This window comes from Xiphophorus maculatus, chromosome 4 (assembly GCF_002775205.1).
Source record: "Xiphophorus maculatus strain JP 163 A chromosome 4, X_maculatus-5.0-male, whole genome shotgun sequence".
Lineage (NCBI taxonomy): Eukaryota > Metazoa > Chordata > Actinopteri > Cyprinodontiformes > Poeciliidae > Xiphophorus > Xiphophorus maculatus.
In genome coordinates, this window is record NC_036446.1 from 30,094,858 (window position 1) to 30,112,386 (window position 17,529).

General features: G+C 37.5%; 2 protein-coding genes across 4 annotated transcripts in view; one reads left to right on the forward strand and one right to left on the reverse strand.

The window, feature by feature from the left end:
- itfg1 (integrin alpha FG-GAP repeat containing 1) overlaps nucleotides 1-3,822 on the reverse strand; it is a 169,716-nt gene extending 165,894 nt beyond the window's left edge. The window contains exons 1-3 of the mRNA XM_005802501.3: nucleotides 3,597-3,822; nucleotides 2,337-2,421; nucleotides 2,054-2,184 (exon numbers count right to left, since the gene is read on the reverse strand). Of these exons, the coding sequence (XP_005802558.1) occupies nucleotides 2,054-2,184; nucleotides 2,337-2,421; nucleotides 3,597-3,807 (427 nt within the window). The 5' untranslated portion in view covers nucleotides 3,808-3,822. The remainder of the gene's footprint in view (nucleotides 1-2,053; nucleotides 2,185-2,336; nucleotides 2,422-3,596) is intronic.
- A 452-nt stretch (nucleotides 3,823-4,274) lies between these two features.
- Nucleotides 4,275-17,529, forward strand: part of phkb (phosphorylase kinase regulatory subunit beta) — a 107,108-nt gene continuing 93,853 nt past the window's right edge. For 2 of the 3 annotated variants that reach the window (XM_023332821.1, XM_023332820.1), the window contains exons 1-2: nucleotides 4,275-4,360; nucleotides 9,102-9,188. In XM_023332821.1, coding sequence (XP_023188589.1) covers nucleotides 4,297-4,360; nucleotides 9,102-9,188 — 151 coding nt within the window. In that variant the 5' untranslated portion in view covers nucleotides 4,275-4,296. Of the gene's footprint in view, nucleotides 4,361-5,852; nucleotides 5,971-9,101; nucleotides 9,189-17,529 lie in introns of all 3 variants that reach the window. The other variant, XM_023332822.1, reaches the window with a different exon arrangement.

The window sequence follows — 17,529 nt, forward strand, 5'->3', positions numbered from 1 at the left end:
CATTTTAGGCTTTTTTTAAAGATGATTTTTAAATAGTCTTAAACTTCTGACTGGATAACAAGCACCGTGTTCCAGTCTAAATTAGATTTTTAATAAATTAACTAAGTTGTTTTTTTTGTCTTTGAACTTTTTTTGCATTTGGCGCTCAACTTCTAACCCGAATACGATCCAGCAGCATAAAATATGAACACCAGACGGGAGAATCATTTTTCTCCTCTCAATGCTGTGATCAGGGCTGTAGAGAATCCAGTTCTGCTTAAAGATGTGATTTATTTTCACGCTGAAGAATGACTACGTTAAAACAACAATGAAGAAAATCAGGGGGGAATCAAAAAACTGGATTTGTCTCAACAATATGGAAACACAAGCTGTTTACACTCACTGTATTAACAACACAACTGAAACATAAATACTGGATCTGAGAGATTTGGAAACATGCATAAAACATTCAACTATTTACAGTGCAGAGTCATTTATTGGATACTAGAAACAATCTGCCATAAAAAGCATGATAAGAATGGTTTCTATCAGTGGCTTCAGTTCTACAAAAACATGCAATTGCTCACAATATACAGTATTTCAACTAAATACATTAAGTAAGAAGGTGGAAAAGTGTTTACCCCCTTAAGGACATCTTCTGCTTTTGCTTTTCTATCAGACCTCAAATGTTACTGTTAGACAACAATAACCTAAGTGGAATAATAAAAAAAAACAAGGTTTCAAATTATGATTTCATTCAACAAGGTGAACAAAAGGGTATCCAAACCTGGAGACAAGTTATTGCCCCTTCTTAAGTCATAAATTAACTCTGATTAAAGTATTTTTCTGGAAAGCTCCCCAACACCTGGAAGGTCTCAAAAAGCATCACATCATCTAAAAGAAAAAGTAGTATAAAAACAGAGTTACTGAAGGTTGGAAGGGGTTACAAAGCCATTTTTAAACTTTGGGAGACCAGCAAACCAAAAATTCACAACCAGAGAAAAAAACTCCAGCAGTGGTGAACCTTCAAATGAGAGGTTGTTCAATCAAACTTGAACCAACTGCACAACAACCCCGTTATCACCAGGAAGTCTAAAACAACATCCAAAGCTCTGCAGACCTCAAGCTAGTCAGTTTATGTCAAGGTTCATTGTTTAATAATAAGAGACAGGGCTAAGTTGAAGCGATGGGAGAAACTCAAAGCTAAAACTGCTAATCCAAAGGATCATCAAAACTCATGTTAAGTTTACCAAAATACATCATGTTGACCCTCAAGACTGTTGGGTAAATATTCTGCGGACTGACGAAACAAAAGATGAACTTTAATGGAACGTGTGAGTCGTGTTAAGTCTGACCTAAAACTAGGAAAGCATCTCAGAAACAGATCATCACACTGACAGTCAAACTCAGTGCTGGTAGAGTGAGGGTTAGAGGTCGCTTTGCTTCCTCAAGATTTGGACGACTTACCATAACTGATGGAATCACAAATTTTGCTTTCTACCAGAACATCCTTCAGGAGGAAAGTCCAGCAATATTATCCCAATTCCACTTTGGCTATACAGCAGGAGAATGAGCCGAAGCACATTAGCAAATGACTAAAAACCCCAACAATATTAGGTTTTGGAGTGACCTAGACAAAGTCTGGACTTCAATATAATCTCGGTAATATAATATGACCTTAGAAATGCTCTTCATACTGAGTAGTGATGTTAAAGATTCATTGCCAGTTATCGGAAACCCTTGATTCCTGCTAAACGCAGGAAAACTAGCTACTTTTTTCACATAGTAGAAGACTTTATTAGTTTCTTTCCCCTTGATAAAAAGGACAATAATTTGAAAACTGTCTTTTTATTATTATTTAGATCATATTTTTCCAAAATTAACACTTTTTATGATGTGAAAAATCAAACTGTGATTAAAGGAAAAAGCAAAAACTGAAGAAAAGCATAAGACGGCAAAAACACATTTCACTCTTCTGTATTTATAACATTCATTTTGGAAAAAAAAGAAACTAGAAAAGAAACAGAAAGAAGAGTGAATTCGATCTAAGCTACCATTTATTGTTAATATTTACCTAATGTGTGGTTGTTTCCCCAGAAAATGAAAACTGATGTTTCTGAAGATTTGTCCTGAGTGGTCAGAAGGACATCCATCTGAGAGTCTCCATCATAATCTCCAGGAACAACACTGGTGATAGTTTTGTCCCTGGAAAAGGAAAGAGGGGTACTGAGATGATAGCCAGTGGCCAAATTTGCCTCATCACTAAAGTAAACTGCATGCATACAGCGGACAGAAAGATTGAATGTACCACTTATACAAAAGCAAACAAAAAAGATGATATTTCTGAGAATATTTACCCTGGCAACATGTCCTTGGTGATGTTAACTTTGGGCTTGAAGTAAGGAGACTTGGAGTCAGCCAAGAAAATCACTACCTCAGATTCTGCAAAAGTTGGAAAATAACACAGAATTAAAACAGATCTGTTACCCACCACAACAAACCCCTGGTATGGACAAGCAGCCTGTCATTGACGAATTATCAAAAATACTTGATATGAAGTAAAGTTCTACAGATTTCAACTACTTAAAAGGTGGATAAAACCAATTTTAAATCAAACATAATCATTGCAATGCTAGTTATTTTAAAATGTCATTTACACTCCCATCAATTTTTTTTCATTATTTGTGCTAGATGAGGCGAAAACTTGCATGACTGGCATCTATGGTGTAGTAAAACATAGTAATCAATAACTGTTTATATGTAAACACGAGTTGAAGTTTTTGCTATTTATATTTCCTGTTCTTTTTTTTTTTGTTCCTCACAAAAAAATAATAATCTAGAAGGGTTTCAGGTGAATTTTAAAGTTCTCTGCTGTTTTCTGTGTTTTATTCAGAACAGGATCAAAGGTTCTGTTGCTGAGTTAGGTCCAGAGAGCCTCAGCTTTGATTATCAAAGCTTAAATGGCCCCAAACAACAATAGTTTGCATCTTTTTCTGTGCCAGCGTCTTGAAAAATGACCAATAACAGTTTACTTGTATTGCACATTTTCGCAAGAAGGCAGGTCAAAGTGATTTACATGATAAAAACATAATAACCAATTTCGTTCATAATAATCGTTCATTTCTATTTGAAAAAAAGGCCACACACACTTATTTACTTAGAGAGAGCATTTAGAGTTTATAAAGTCATTACCAGACAAAGCTCTGTTTTTGACTGGCTTTACTTAAAGTGAGCTTGAATAATTTATGTCGCTTCCTTTTTTCTCTCACAGTAAAAATAAGAAATAAACTAGCTTTGACCGCACACTTTTGTCTCGTGGCAGCAGATAACACCACAGGTGTGCTTAATTAACTCTGTCTACTTCCTGGATCACTGCAGCAGCTTAATGAGGTCAAAATTAATTTACGGCTGTAAAAAGTATATATTTTGTAGTAATTTTTTTAAACTAACTAAATAAGAAAGTTTACATTTGACAAGGTACGTTTTTCTCCTCGAAAATTAATACTCATGAAACAAAAACACATCGGCCGACAATTTATTTTTATCACTATAAAAGTACATGTATATTTATCTGACTAGCTGTGTGCCAGGTCGCTAGTGACAGCAGCATTACATACGCTCTCTGATGACAAAGATGTCAGTCTGTTTATCCGAGTTGAAGTCACCAAACGCCGCCACCGTCCCATACATGTTGGTCCCGAACAGCTCCACGGTTACATCTTGAAGAGCAAAGATGCCTCGTTGTTCCAATAAAAGTAACAAAAACGTTATTAAAAAGGTCTTTAATGTAAACATCCGCATCCTGGAACAAGTGCAGCTCCACAACATCCACCAACCGGAATACGGCACACCGCTTTACGGCTGGAAGGAACACAACCATCTTCTGAATACAATAAGTATTCTTCAAAAGATCTGTATAGATTGTTTGTATTATTATTATTTTATCATTAGTTAGTTTCCTTAAAATCAAAGAGTAAGCCATTTTAAAAAAATAAAATGACTATATTATTTACGTCAATGTCGTGCAAACTGATAGCCTGACAGATGACAGGTGTTTGAAGCTGGAGAACGGTAGCGAGGGAAGTGTTGCTGTCGCTCTTCAAAATAAATGCATTTCCTTCTTAAAACGGAACATTTAAAACCAAACCTAAAAATTTTTTTATACCATAAAATACTTAATTTGTCACTTTTCCTCCAAACTCACTAAAATGTAAGTTATTCTCATCTTGACTGTAAATCACAGCCGTAAACGTTTTACTTTGAAGGGCACAAAGCAGAAACGCTGTTAAGTCCTGGCGGAATTGACTGAGAGTAAACATGGCGAGTCTGGCAGATGTCGGATGGAAACTCTTGGAATTCAAAGCCCGATCGAAGAGATCAGGTCTGACTCATTTACTTTGCACGATCTCACGTTGTATGGCGCGCCCCGGCGGTGTCTGCTCTGCTGCAGCTTGTTTGCGAAAGTCCGGCAACCTCGGGCCTGACTCTGGTCTGTTTGTACTCTCAACCTGTTCAGATCCGAGGTGATGGTACAAGCAGGAAAGGTCAGGGGTTTTCACGAGCCAAGCTCTGGCGCTATTTTAGGAGGATCTCGGTTCGCTGGGACTCCTCAGCAAAACTTTCTGCTCCTGCGCTGCCTTGTCGTGATGGAGTCACTGTGCACAAACCTGCTGGGCCTCTTAAATGCTGAAGGTTGTTTCATTTTAAAGAGTTTGCGAGAAACGATGCGAGAGTAAAAATGTACTTTTGTCTCTTATTGGGACAAAACTCTTAAAAGTTACACTTATAAAAAGGTGACCTGTTTAGCTTTTAACTGTATTCAGATCCTTTCCTGCATCCTTCTCGTGTATATGGGTAATTTACTAAAGTTGGTCCAGCTTTATAGAAAGCATCTCAAAATTACTGTAATTCAACAGCTTCAATAAGTGATTTAATTACAGTTATTGTCTACGTTCATAATTACATCATCATTGTAGAGTAGATTGTGTTTTATGTAGTTCACCAAATGACTTCTGTAAAAGTATTCAAAGCCCTTTCTTCATGTTACAACCAAACATTTCAGTGCATTTTATAAGCGATAGAAAGTAGTAGATAAGATAGATAGTTTCTTTTTTTTCTTCTTTGCAAAAAACCTGAAGAGTTATTTGTGCTTTTTATAGACAGTCCGCAGGATATTTTTATTATTAAAAAAAAAAAAGTAAAATAAAGCATTAGCTGCAGCCTAGTCTTTAGAGTTATGTCTCAACCAGCTTTGCACATTCAGAGACTAAATTTTGTAGCGATACATCTTTGCAAAATCAGAATCGCCAAGTGCAGTCAGAAAGGATTTAGAACTAGGGGCTCACTTTGGGTCGTTGCCCGGCCTGCGCCCCAGTCTGAAGAATTTGGCTTGGTCTTTATGATCCTGTTTGTTCATTAATGTTCTCAAATAACCCCCCCAAAACTTAATGGAACACCTGTGTTTATACTGATATACAAAAAATGTAAACTTCTAAAATAAGTTTGATGCTCTGGATTTTATTTAGGACTATTGAAGTAAATAAGGCTGAACACCGTACTTTTCAGATTACTAATTTCGGGGAAAAACATTAAGAAACAGTTGATATTGTGTTGGTCGGCCACATAATATTCCACTAAAATACACTGAAGTTTATGGTTTTTGTGTAATAAAATCTGAAAAGAAAAAAAAAAGATATATATATCTATGTATATATAATCAGTGGGAATGAATAATTTTGCAAGTCATTGTTAATATGTTCTGTGATTCTCTGCATGTTGTTCATCATCATGCCTCTAAATGTAATTCATTGTTGATTGGCGCATGTGTCAAATCTAACGCTCTGCTACTAACTGCTTCCTGTGAATTGCTGTAGATTTCTGATTTAGCTGAGAGAGAGAAAAAGAGAGACGGTTGGCCTTAATTTCACCTTTTGAGCATGGCTGTCTCAATGGCTGCGGTTGCCCAGCCCCGTCGAGAAGTTCGCAGACTCGGTAAGTAGCAGGAGTGAATATGGGTCAGAGTTATGCACAAAGCCAGAGCGGACAGGAAATGCATTCAGAAATCTTTTAGATCCTTGGATGGTTTTTCCATGTCTTGCTTGTTTAATGGTAAAACTGACTGGGTCCATTTTTCCACGTCATTAAGCAATATGCCCACAGCAGCTTGTTCTCCTAATTTAATCGAATTTAAATCTTAATTCTTGATGGATAGCAATTAATTAAGAAATACGTTTAATAGAAAAGCTAGAGAGGTGCAGTAGAAACCTAAAGTTTATGTATGTGGAATAAAAAGACAAACGCCTATTTTTTTCCTCATTGGATAAAGTTAAATCAGACCAAACTTCTCTTATTTTAGATTGGTATGAATTACCAAAATTATTTCTATTTGCTAAATGTTAAAATAATGAGAGAGAAAATTGTCAAGACTCTGGGTTTTTGGGTTTGGTTTTGCTGCTGATCTTCTTACCATTGTTTTTGTTCATTTTTTGTTGATTTCTTATTATTTGTTGTTACTGATTTCTTGTCAGATCTTTCTCTTTCTTGTGTTTCTTTATTTCAGCCCCATCGTAGTGTTCCTAGTTATCTTGTTATGTCAGAGTCTACGTATGTCCATCCCTGGTGATTCTAGTCAGGTTTATGTCTTTGATAGGCCTTTGGGTTATTCTAGTTTCTGTGATCCTTAGTTTTTATTATTTTTAGATCAACCTTGTTTTTGTTTTGGTTCTTTTATAGCTCCCCCTCATGTCTCTGTCTCTTTCTAGTTTATCATGTTTTCTCTAGTCTTAGTGTTTCTTTAATATTAGAATTATTTCCAGCTCCCTTGTGTTTCCTCCCTCATTCTTTGGTGTTCCCCTGTGCCACATTCTCGCCTCCCCTCAGCCTGATCCCTGCTCCAACTACCCACACCTGGTATCTATTAACTCATCAGCCCAGTCCTTTGGTCACAACTCCCCTAGTATTTAAGTTCCTCAGTCTCACCCACAACTCGTCGGATCCTCACTTCAACTCCGTGCTTCCCTGTGTACCCCTGGTTAGGTGATTTTGTAGGATTTATTTTTTGATTTTTGTCTTCGCTCCTGTGATTTTTGTACTCGTTATGTTTTCATTAAACACCTGATATGATCCACGTCCCCCACCTCATGTCTGCATTTTGGTTCAACCACAAAGCCACACCTCTTGACAAAAATATGTTAGAGATTTATTTATTCATGTCTTCAAAAGCAGAAGTTGACAAGTTGACCTTACTAAAACTTTTAAAACAATGACAAAAAAAAAACAACTGATGATGATGTTATGGCTTTGGAAACCTCTGATGCGTTAACTGACACACCTGAGTTAGTTGGAAGCTCAAGCTCTTGTGCTTTGAGCCACACCTGATACACACTGCTGTTTTGTTTGACATGATGGGGAAAGTCAGTAGAAACCAACCAAGATGCCAGGAAGAGATATCTTGGCCCATTATGGCAGCTGCACAAGTCTGGTTCATCTTTGGGAACAATTTCCACATACTCATTTATCTCATCAAACATTTATAGACAAGTACAGACATTGTGGGAATGTGCAGCCATCAAAAGGCTCAGGAACGAGACGGGTTCTGTGACCCAGAGATGAACAGGTTTTGGTTTAGCAAATAGAAATAATTTTAGTAATTCTAAAAATTAAAAAGTTCAGTCTGATTTAATTTCAGAGTCGAAACAATTGTCTTTTATTCAGTGTATGTAAACTAATGGTTTAAACTGCCATATGTTCAGTAGAGAGCTTAAAGTACACAGTCATATAATAGTGAGGGCTCTTTTCAACAGCAAAAAATAAACAGATGATAGTAGTTTGTTGGGGGGTTTTTTCACTTATTTGAAACAGAAGATAACCTTCAACAAAACAGAGGTCATACTTGAGCTGGTTTTAGTAGAAATTTCCATGTCACATGTTTACAAGATAAATATGAAGATCAACTATGAGGTAGAACTAATAAACCCTAACAACTGTAAAGGTAAGTTCAGTCACATAGGTCTCTAGTTGTAAACTATTTCAAAGAAAAGTGCTGTTGAGTAATTATTTAGAGGATATTTTAGGAAGCTCTGGGTGCTGGTGGCCTATATGTTGTATATTTTTATTTTAAGGTTGGGCTGGTTGAGAAGCCTTCCTTTTCCCAAAAAAGAAAGAAGGAATATTAATTTCACAGAGAATTCTGAATAAATACACAAACATAAGAGGGTTTTATGTAATCAGGATACAAATGTTTTCAGATTATAATGGAACATAAGACTTGAACTTTAATTTTGGTACTTGATATTCTTGAATATAATGAAATGAACTTTATTTTAGCAATCGTGTGGTTTTGGAAATATTACGCTCTGTATTCTGCTCCTCCCCTCCAATCATTTGGGAACCCTGAAGGGACTCTGACCTAAATATGCAGTTATGACAAAGTGGCTTCAAGTGGTTTTCATTAGTGAAGTTAGCCATGGGGTTGTTTAAAACTAGTTGAACATGGACAGCTCACATTTTCTGTTATGTAAGAAATAATGTTATTTTCCACTACACCGGTTTAAAGGGTTATCTCAGAAAGGGGGAGAAAAAAAAAGAGATTGGTTTTGTTCCTTGAAGTTTTTAAGCTGATGGAAATTATGCTAATTTAAGTAAGAATGTGAATTTTTCAGTGGGCTACCTGTGGTTTTGACCCAAGGTCAAACCTATTAAAATGCAAATCTAACAAAGAGAAAAGTGTGTGGAAAAATAGAGAAGGCCTAGCAGAGGGGGGTTCCCTCCACTGCCTGCTCTCTCTGTAACGCCTGGCTGAGTGCGACATTACTATTCGAATTTCTCGTTCTCGGTGTGCCTATTATGGTTTGATCTGAGCCCAGTGTGTTGCAGTAAAAAAAAAAAAAGAATTTGCTGATAGTACATATTGTCTTGCTTCTATTCTCTGGTGCTTGTTTGTTTGCATTAACTGGAAATAGTCAAATTTGTAGGAGTCCATTCGGTTAGATATGCGCAACAAGACCCCATGTTGCTAATTTCCTTTTCCAACTTCATTGACAAATGAAGCATCAGTTGAAGTAAAAAAAGGAAATGTGCTACTGTATGTTTTGGTTTTTGTGTAATAAATATGTCTTCTACAGGTTCTATCTATGAACCTTTAAAGCTGTCCAATCTCCAGCGGGAGGATGAGCCCCTATGGGAGAAGCTGGACCGTTACTACAATGCAGGTAAGTTCACTCACTCCCTATGGAAAAGTCAGTGGCCCTGAAATTTAGTTGACCACTTTTGACTCAATAAATATCTTCTTTGCCTAAAATATGCATCAGTTTAGACTACTTTGACTTAGCCGACCGTTGCCTTCTTATGCAATTACGATTTTCTGCACCGTTTTGGAATTGTAGCCTCCCTTTGGTTGTGGTTTGGCAATGGCAGTGGAGGAAGTGAACAAAGCCATTCAGTCCATGTAGGCCTTGTTTCCAGATATTGAGCAATTATTCAGAGCAAGAGGAAGGTTAAAGACATTTTATTGTTGACAAAGAAGTCCTACTCCCAAGCAGGTTGTTTACAGTGCACACAATTTCCTGTAAGCTTCATCAAACAAGTGCTTTACATACGTCACGTCTAACTGTTAGCAATTGGGTAAAGTCAGATGCAGTCTTTTAAAAGTTCAACAGAGTCCACGCCTCCAGCAAGCAATCATTTCTCAATTGCCGAGGGACCCGATGCTTTGGACAAATCAAAAGTGCAGAACAAGCGGTTGGTTTTTACCAGGCTACCTTTCCCATAAAGTTATCAGGTTTCAGGTCTTTTCTACTGGCATCCCAATATATTGTTGTCATTTCACATTACTGCACCATGGATTCTTTTTGACTAAGACGGGACCTTATAACCCACCTGAGATTATTGGGAACCAAATGTTCCTTCCTGCTGATGTCTTTCCGTCTTGGCTTTCTATAAACTCTTCTTGAATCCTGCAGATCAGGAAACTGCCAAAACATTTGCTTCCAGAGAGATGTTTAGGATTGGTTAGCCAGGTGCTCTAATTAGCAGGACAGGTTTAATTCTTGACCTTCCTGAGTGACGTGCAACCAGTAGGATAGACCTTTACACTTTACTAGTAAAGCAAGAAAAGAGGGCAAAAAAAAACAATGCGAGTGATTGATAATAGAAGGGGAAAACAGGACCTTGGACAAACAGGACAACATCATTATCACCATAATGATGTTGTTGATCTTTCGTCCATCAGTGGTCTATACCTGCTTATCCTTGTAAGGCTGTTGGGGTGAGGGTGAGGCTGCTGTCTGTTTCCGGATGCCATTTGGCAAGAGAGGTATACCCTGTATACATCTCCAGTCCATCACAAGGCAATATTGATATTTTTTCAACTGACTATATAACCCAAGGAGGATCAGAAATCTTTTTTTCTTCCATTTTTTTGTTCTGATTTGTAAAACAAGAGAGTCCCCAATGTGGAACTCAACACATGTCAAATCTCTGCCTCAAGGCTAAAATCGATCACATTCTCCTTTATTTGAAAAACATGGCAACGTGAATTGCTTGAATTTGTCGACGGCAATCCACAATAAATCTACCCTGTTGTTAATAAGGGCTCATGCTTTTATTTCCCCCTTTAAATCTTGAAATCATCTGATAGTTCTTCCAACTTGTTGTTTAGGTCCTTGAAGAATCACTAGTGTAGACTTACTAATATGTTTTGCAATATGAACCGTTCAAGGAAACACATTTTACTTTGTTGCTGTGCATTGCGTAGCCCAAGGAAACAATTCCACTAGGAAGTTAGTCCTGGATATGTTTTTTAATATCATAACTTTATAAAGTCCTTGTTCTTTTATTGTATATGCAATATGGGACTCTTCTTTTAATTATCTGTCAATTTAGCTAATGCGGTGCTGTATCTGCAGTGTGTCACTTTTCTGTCATATGAAATATAATTTTCTAAGGATCTTGCATTCCAAAAAACACACATTGTAAGTAAATTAAACAGTTTTGTATGTCAGTGGAATCAGAAGTGGGTGTAATCTTCTGTCTATAATTGTGCATTTTTTTCAAGATATCAACATCAAACTGACAACTTGGCATAGCGTAATCCAGACTTAGAATTCGTCCATTTTGTTTTGTAGTTCTGGCCAATTTGTCTCCATTAAACGGGAGGTTGATTTAGCTCCCACAGACATATTTCTCTCAACCTTTTGATGCCACATAAACAGATCCTATCTAAATGAGTCTGAATGCCATTTTTAAGACACAGAAACACCTCAACAGACATAGACTGTGAGCACTCACTAGTCACACAAAGAAATCATGATTAAAAAATACCACCACATGCCACATATGGTCTGGGTATAAAATGCATGAATAAAAGAATACACGATGCTTGCATCTGTGAAAGGTTCTTTTATAAACCCCCTAAAAGTTCTGAAGAACTCGAGAAGGACGCAAACTTGATGATGGATAGCTGGCAGAGCCCCGGTGCAGGAGATTATTCTAGGATATGTAATCAGTGAAGGAGGCTGCAGCACCACTGCAGGAGAGATAAATACACATTAGCGCTGATTGCTGAATTACCAGCAGCTGAGAGTGCAGCACTGTAGAACAGCAGTACCTCCCCACACTCACACACTCGGTGCTACACATATTGTCCTTGATTCTTCGTGCTCACTCAAATTTCTCTTTTGGATGTAAACAAATTCACTTTGCAGTATAAAGCTTAGCACCACAATACATTAAAGATGTGCTGTTGTTGTATCAACCTTCCAGACCTCTCAGGTCTTCCGGTTCTGGTTCTGCTCTGCATCCCCAGAACTAGAATCAAATGAGGAGAAGCAGCTTTCAGCATCTATACACCACAAATCTGGAACAAACTTCCAGAAAACTGTAAAACAGCTGAAACACTGACTTCTTTTAAATCTCGACTAAAAACTCACATGTTTAGGATTGTATTTGAAAAGTAATCAATTGCACATTTAATGATGGAACTTGACTTAATGTCGTGTTTTGATTGTTGATTCCATGTTGCTTTGTGTTTCTGTGTTTGATATGATGTAAAGCAACTTGAAATGCCTTGCTGCTGAAAGGTGCTATACAAATAAAATTTGATTGATTGATTGATAAAGTGAAGAAGATCAACACATAAGTACATTTAGATTAGAATATTGTGATCACAAGACTTTGTTTGGTGGAGATGTCAATAAGAGAAAGTAATAATGCTTTCAAATTGGGTGATACATTTGAGTTGTTTAATTAAATTCACAAGTACTTTATTAAACTCAATGGGAGATTAAATGTAACTCGTGCTGATTGCTGTGGACAGGAAGGATCTCCTGTAGCAGTTTGCTTTACAGTGGTTCTGAAGAAGCCTCTAACTAAAGACACTAGCGTTTCTATTGTGTGCAAAGGTTTGTCGGTATTTTGCAAATGTCAAAAAACAACACAATATCGCAATTGCAGTGTATCCATTAAATAAGGAACACAATTAAAATCACGTGATTAAATTTGTTAACGCAATAAGTCATTAAAAAACATGCCGTGATCCTTACAACTACTTCTTGTCATCTTCTTCTTGGCGATTTGTGCCGGAGGCAAAATCGGTTGTTCATGTGATACAAAAAAAGTGTCTCATTTGCAGTTTTAAGAAATAAACTAATTTTGATATGGCCAAAAAAAAACCCACCTCATCCTATCAGCAAAACTTTTTTTTATCAAAAAGCAAGAATTTTTTTTGTTGTTCTTTTTTCAAAATTGGTGCGTTTCCAGTAAACCAATTATGCAATTATGTGATAAATGGAAATTCAGCGACAGCTGCTGTATAGCATCAGTGTTTGCCCAAAAGAATCTTGTTTTACACCATAGATATAGATTTATTTTCCAAACAGAGAAAAATGACTGTCATCCCAGTGGAAGTCATCAGAGGAGACATGCATAAAACAGAACCAGTGTCGTCTTGTCTTTGACAGAGCAGCCGACAAACTGTTGGAACGTCGGAGGTGTAGCATATAGAGAGGCACGACTGAAATGACCAGATGTTGCCTCAGACGCATTGAAGTGTCTGCAGCTCAGCAAAAACTGTGCTGGTGACAGCAACAGCTGATGGTGGGATGCAAACAGTTGTTAATGTTAATAAAAGTTTTGATGTAGTTTAAAAAATACACACTCATGTCTTAACAAAATTCTGCTTTGTAATCTTACTATTTACAAATTTGTTTAACAAGTCAATAAGTGCGATAACAGAGTGCAATGTGTCCCTAGAAAACTGAACGTTTTGACTGCATAGATGACAGCTGTCAGATCTGCATGTTGTGGACACTTTGCAGCTCTTTTTTTTTTCTATTTGTTTTGCCTCGAGACGTCAGACTCCATTCTCCCTGCTTTTTGTTTCTGAGCAAAATCAACGGAAGTAGACGCAGAGAGCAGCAGAGGGAACGGGCCGAGCGCAGCACTCCATCCTCGCTGCTACAGCTCCATTTAGTATTCAGTGTTGGACCAGGTTAACTTTGGTGTTCATGTGGTTATTAGTTTCTGGTATTACAAAACCTGTTGTCCCTGCAGGGCCAGCGCTGGTGTTAGTACTGTGGCCATAAACTGGGCTTTTCATAGTTGTCGGCATTGAATGGGGGGGAAACGTTTGACGTATAGACTGACGGTGAACCATCGACTCGTTCGCTGATGGAGGTTTAGCTGGCTTTGTGCGTTGACGTTGGTATTCTCAATCTGTTTGTGTTCAACATGAATAATTTATAACTACGTAGATTCAAATCTGGTGAGCTGAAGCTGCATTTTGTCATCCATCAGCTTGAACATGTATATGAAAGTAGAATAACTGTGAAGGAGGAGAGGTGTTTGTGTTCCTTTTACCTTTATGGATTTAAAAACATGCAGAAAATACACTTGGATTTTACTCTGAGAGAAATTAGACTTTTCTATAGGTGTTATAAATTCATAGAGAAGGCAACCAGAAGTTTAAAGTTTTCCATGTTTGGCTCTAATCTGTGATACTCTATCATCACTTTGTACTTGTTCTTAAATACATAGAAACAAAAAGTAAAACTCCTCTCACTTTCAGTCAATAAACCAATCAATCTGATAGGACAGGCATTTATTGTATCATTTATTGTTTTTGATCAATAAATGCAGCTCCTAAAAATGATCTTATAGTAATAAGATAGTAGTGGTGATAGTAGTGATAGTAATTTTGATTTATCTTTGACTGCCAGGATTGTTATTTGTACTATTTTGTTTATTTTTTCATTCTTTGTTCTTTGTGAGCATAAATACATATCAATAGGTTCAGAAGTAGCATCTAATGTAACTGCAGTTTAATAAAAAAAAATCACATTACTTTTCTGAACAAGCCTTATTCAACATAATTGAATTGTATTGTAATTAAAATAAATGCTACAAAAGATTGTGGCAACATCGTCCCCATTATTCAGGCAATCTGTACTGGGTTTTTTTTAAAGTTTATTAAAAATCTTAAAGGCCAGGGACTTTGGTGTGTGTGGTGATACATAAATAGAGGTAATCTTTTAGAACTAAAACCTTACACTATCAAATAATCTGCACCTATTTTATTTCCCCCCCCCCCCCTTTTTGGATGTTCGTTAGCCCCTAGAATAATCAGTCAAAATGAGAACCAGTAAAGTATGTGACTATTTGTAATCTTACCCATCAGTATCAATGTGTGTGATTAACACTAACACGCACTAAAAAAGCAGAGACAGGAAAATACTGCTTCTCCACTTGATTTTAAGTTACTCTAACTATTGAATCGTCTGAATTGTATCCATTGCTCTTTACTAAGTGCATCAGTTGCCACTATTTTTCAAAGAGTTAATTTAAAGAAGAGCTCTGCCTGTGCCCTGTAGATACAGTACAGTGACAAGCTAATGGGGAGTTTTCATTAGTTTCTCAAGGAAGCACTAATTTCTCCTGGCGCAGCTCAACCAGTCTTGCTCGGAAATCTTTAGAGCATTTGCAGAATTTGGAGCGACACAACTTAGAAATCAACGCTATTTTTCTACCTTCATTTGTTTAACCCTTGGCAACTTTCCGTTGGACATTATCCTTTTACAGGGCTGACAACCTCAAAATAAATTGTTAGTCAAGTGAAAACAAGAAATGAATCCTGAAGGAAAATTGGAGCAGGACCCTGGAGATTGCAGAGAGCGCTTGTGGAGTAGTTGAGAGGTGGCTGAGGTTATTGCGAACCCAGATGAGCAGAGGGCATGAAGTGGGGTGCAAGCAAGAATTTTAGCTCTGACAAATCAGGTAGAAAGATCAGAAGAGAGCAGCCATGAGGAAAATCGAGTATCTGGTACTGACTGAGAGCAAAAGTGACAGAATAAAGTGACAAATGTGAAAATAGCATTTTTTTTTAATATGTATGAGTGTTAAATTGTAAATACAGCTAAATTGACTGTATAATGGAGACTAAAAAATAAAGACATAATCTTTTTTGTCATTGAACATAAGTGCAACAGAGTTTTTGTTATGCTTTAGCTGCCAGTTAAATACAATCTATACCCCAAGTAAATACATACGTTAATGTAAACTAATTTATTACATATCTAGCTCTGTTTATAGTGGCATAGGAGGAAATTATACTGTACAACAGCTCTCTGCAACCCAAATATGACAAGCATGAGCTAATATTACTTAATCTATGAAGATGATTCACTCACCCCAGTCCTGACACTGTGAATTCCACACCACCGATTCCAGTTTACACAACTATTCAAAACGGGAGCGCATCAAAAACAAGACGCATGCCGTTCCCTATAGAAAGTACTCATGTTATACCCTTTTTATTGCTTTTACAAATCAATCATGATCAGCATGATTTTGCTTTTTCCCCACAAAAAGATGATTTGTGACTGGATTTAAGGAGTTCAGAAACAACCTGACGAAGCTCCAACAGTTACGCAAGAAAAAATGCCAACGTAATTGCAGCATCTACCAAATAATGACTTGAAAGGGGTCAAGTCATTATTTGACTTGACCCCTTTCAAGTCAAGGGTCTGCCTGAAAGGGGAATATGAGAAAATATTTTTTCTCATATTTTTTTATGAGAAAAATACATCCTAAACCTGCAGATGAAAAACAGATTTCATTGACTGTAATCGAATAAGTGCAATCACTTATTCGAGGGGGTATATTTTTATAAATTTCTAATTTTGTCAAAACTTAGACAAAGTTGTTTGTTTGTTTTTTAAAGGCCAATTTTTTGGACTTTTTGCTTGATTTGTTGTTCTTAATCATGAAATTTTTGATATGTAAAATGAATAAAGAGGGTAAATCTTCCAAGGAGGTGAATCCTTTTAATTGGAACTGCACTTAAAAGATGCGACACAAAGGTCCTCTTCATTTCAAGTGCTTTTCAGAATGCTAGCAAACAATGGCAAGACTGAAAAGCTTATTCAACTTCATTCCTAGACCTGCTGTAAGACGTGAGTGACCTCCAGCTCACGTCTTTCTGGATCATGGCTCAGTTTAAACTCAGCAGAATCAAAGTTTGCCCCCTTGGAACCGCGTCCGGATTGTTAATGTATCCTGTGAAGAAAACGCCTCTTCAGGGCTGGATGGACCAATTTTACCCATGAACACTCCTGTTGCAGATATGACACAGCCCATTGGTCAGCTCTGATGGAGGCCGCGTGTTTGTGTGTGTGTGGGTGAATCGGTGTATGTTTCTTCCTCAGTTTATGCGTTCAGTAAGGTCAGTCAGAGCAAGGCTTGCGTGTGTTCATTAGCTCGCATTCATTTAGAAAACAAGAGAAGACAATGCAGGGAGCTGAGTGAGCAACAGGTGTAGCTCTCAGTTAAAACCAATTTGTTGCTATCAGGGAGCGCAGCACTGCCTAGAGCAGCGGTTTTGTCGAAACCTCATAGATTCTTTAAAAAAAAAAAAAGGCCTCTGCCAGATTGTGGAACGGCACCTTAAACAGCGAGCTTGTTTAATTGTTGTGCTGGGTGGCGGCTGGAAGCCGTCGTCCAATCCAATCCCAGCAGGGAACAATGCCAACATTGTTATCGCCGGCGCGCAGGCCCTTTCGCCAATATACCTGCTTTCGCTCAGTTTTTGCAAGAAAAAGAGGTGGAGAGGGTTGAGGCTGGATGACAATGACAAATCAAACCAGTTAGATTTTCTCCATATTTATTTATTTTTTCGTGAGCTGTGCCGTGTTGCCTTCAGCTCAGTCGAAAGCAGCGGTATTAAGCTGCTGCTGCTATGATTAAGCACTATATTTCTCTTATCAAGAAGAGAATAACAAGGGAAGCTTTACCTCCATCTCTTACGGTTCATCATTCATTTCCCCCCCCCTCCCTTTGCTATTTCTCTGGTTTCTCATTTATGTGCCAATATGGCTCCACTCGACTGACTCACTCTGCTCCCTGATAACGCTGGTGGCAGAAGGCAGGCTGCTGTAAGCTGTGGGGCTCGCACTGATTAGAAAATGGGAGTAAAAGGTTTTTTTTTCTTTATTGGTTTCATTTGTGTGATATTTAAATAGAGTTGTAGAAGCTACAGGTTCACAGTTTTCACCACATTTT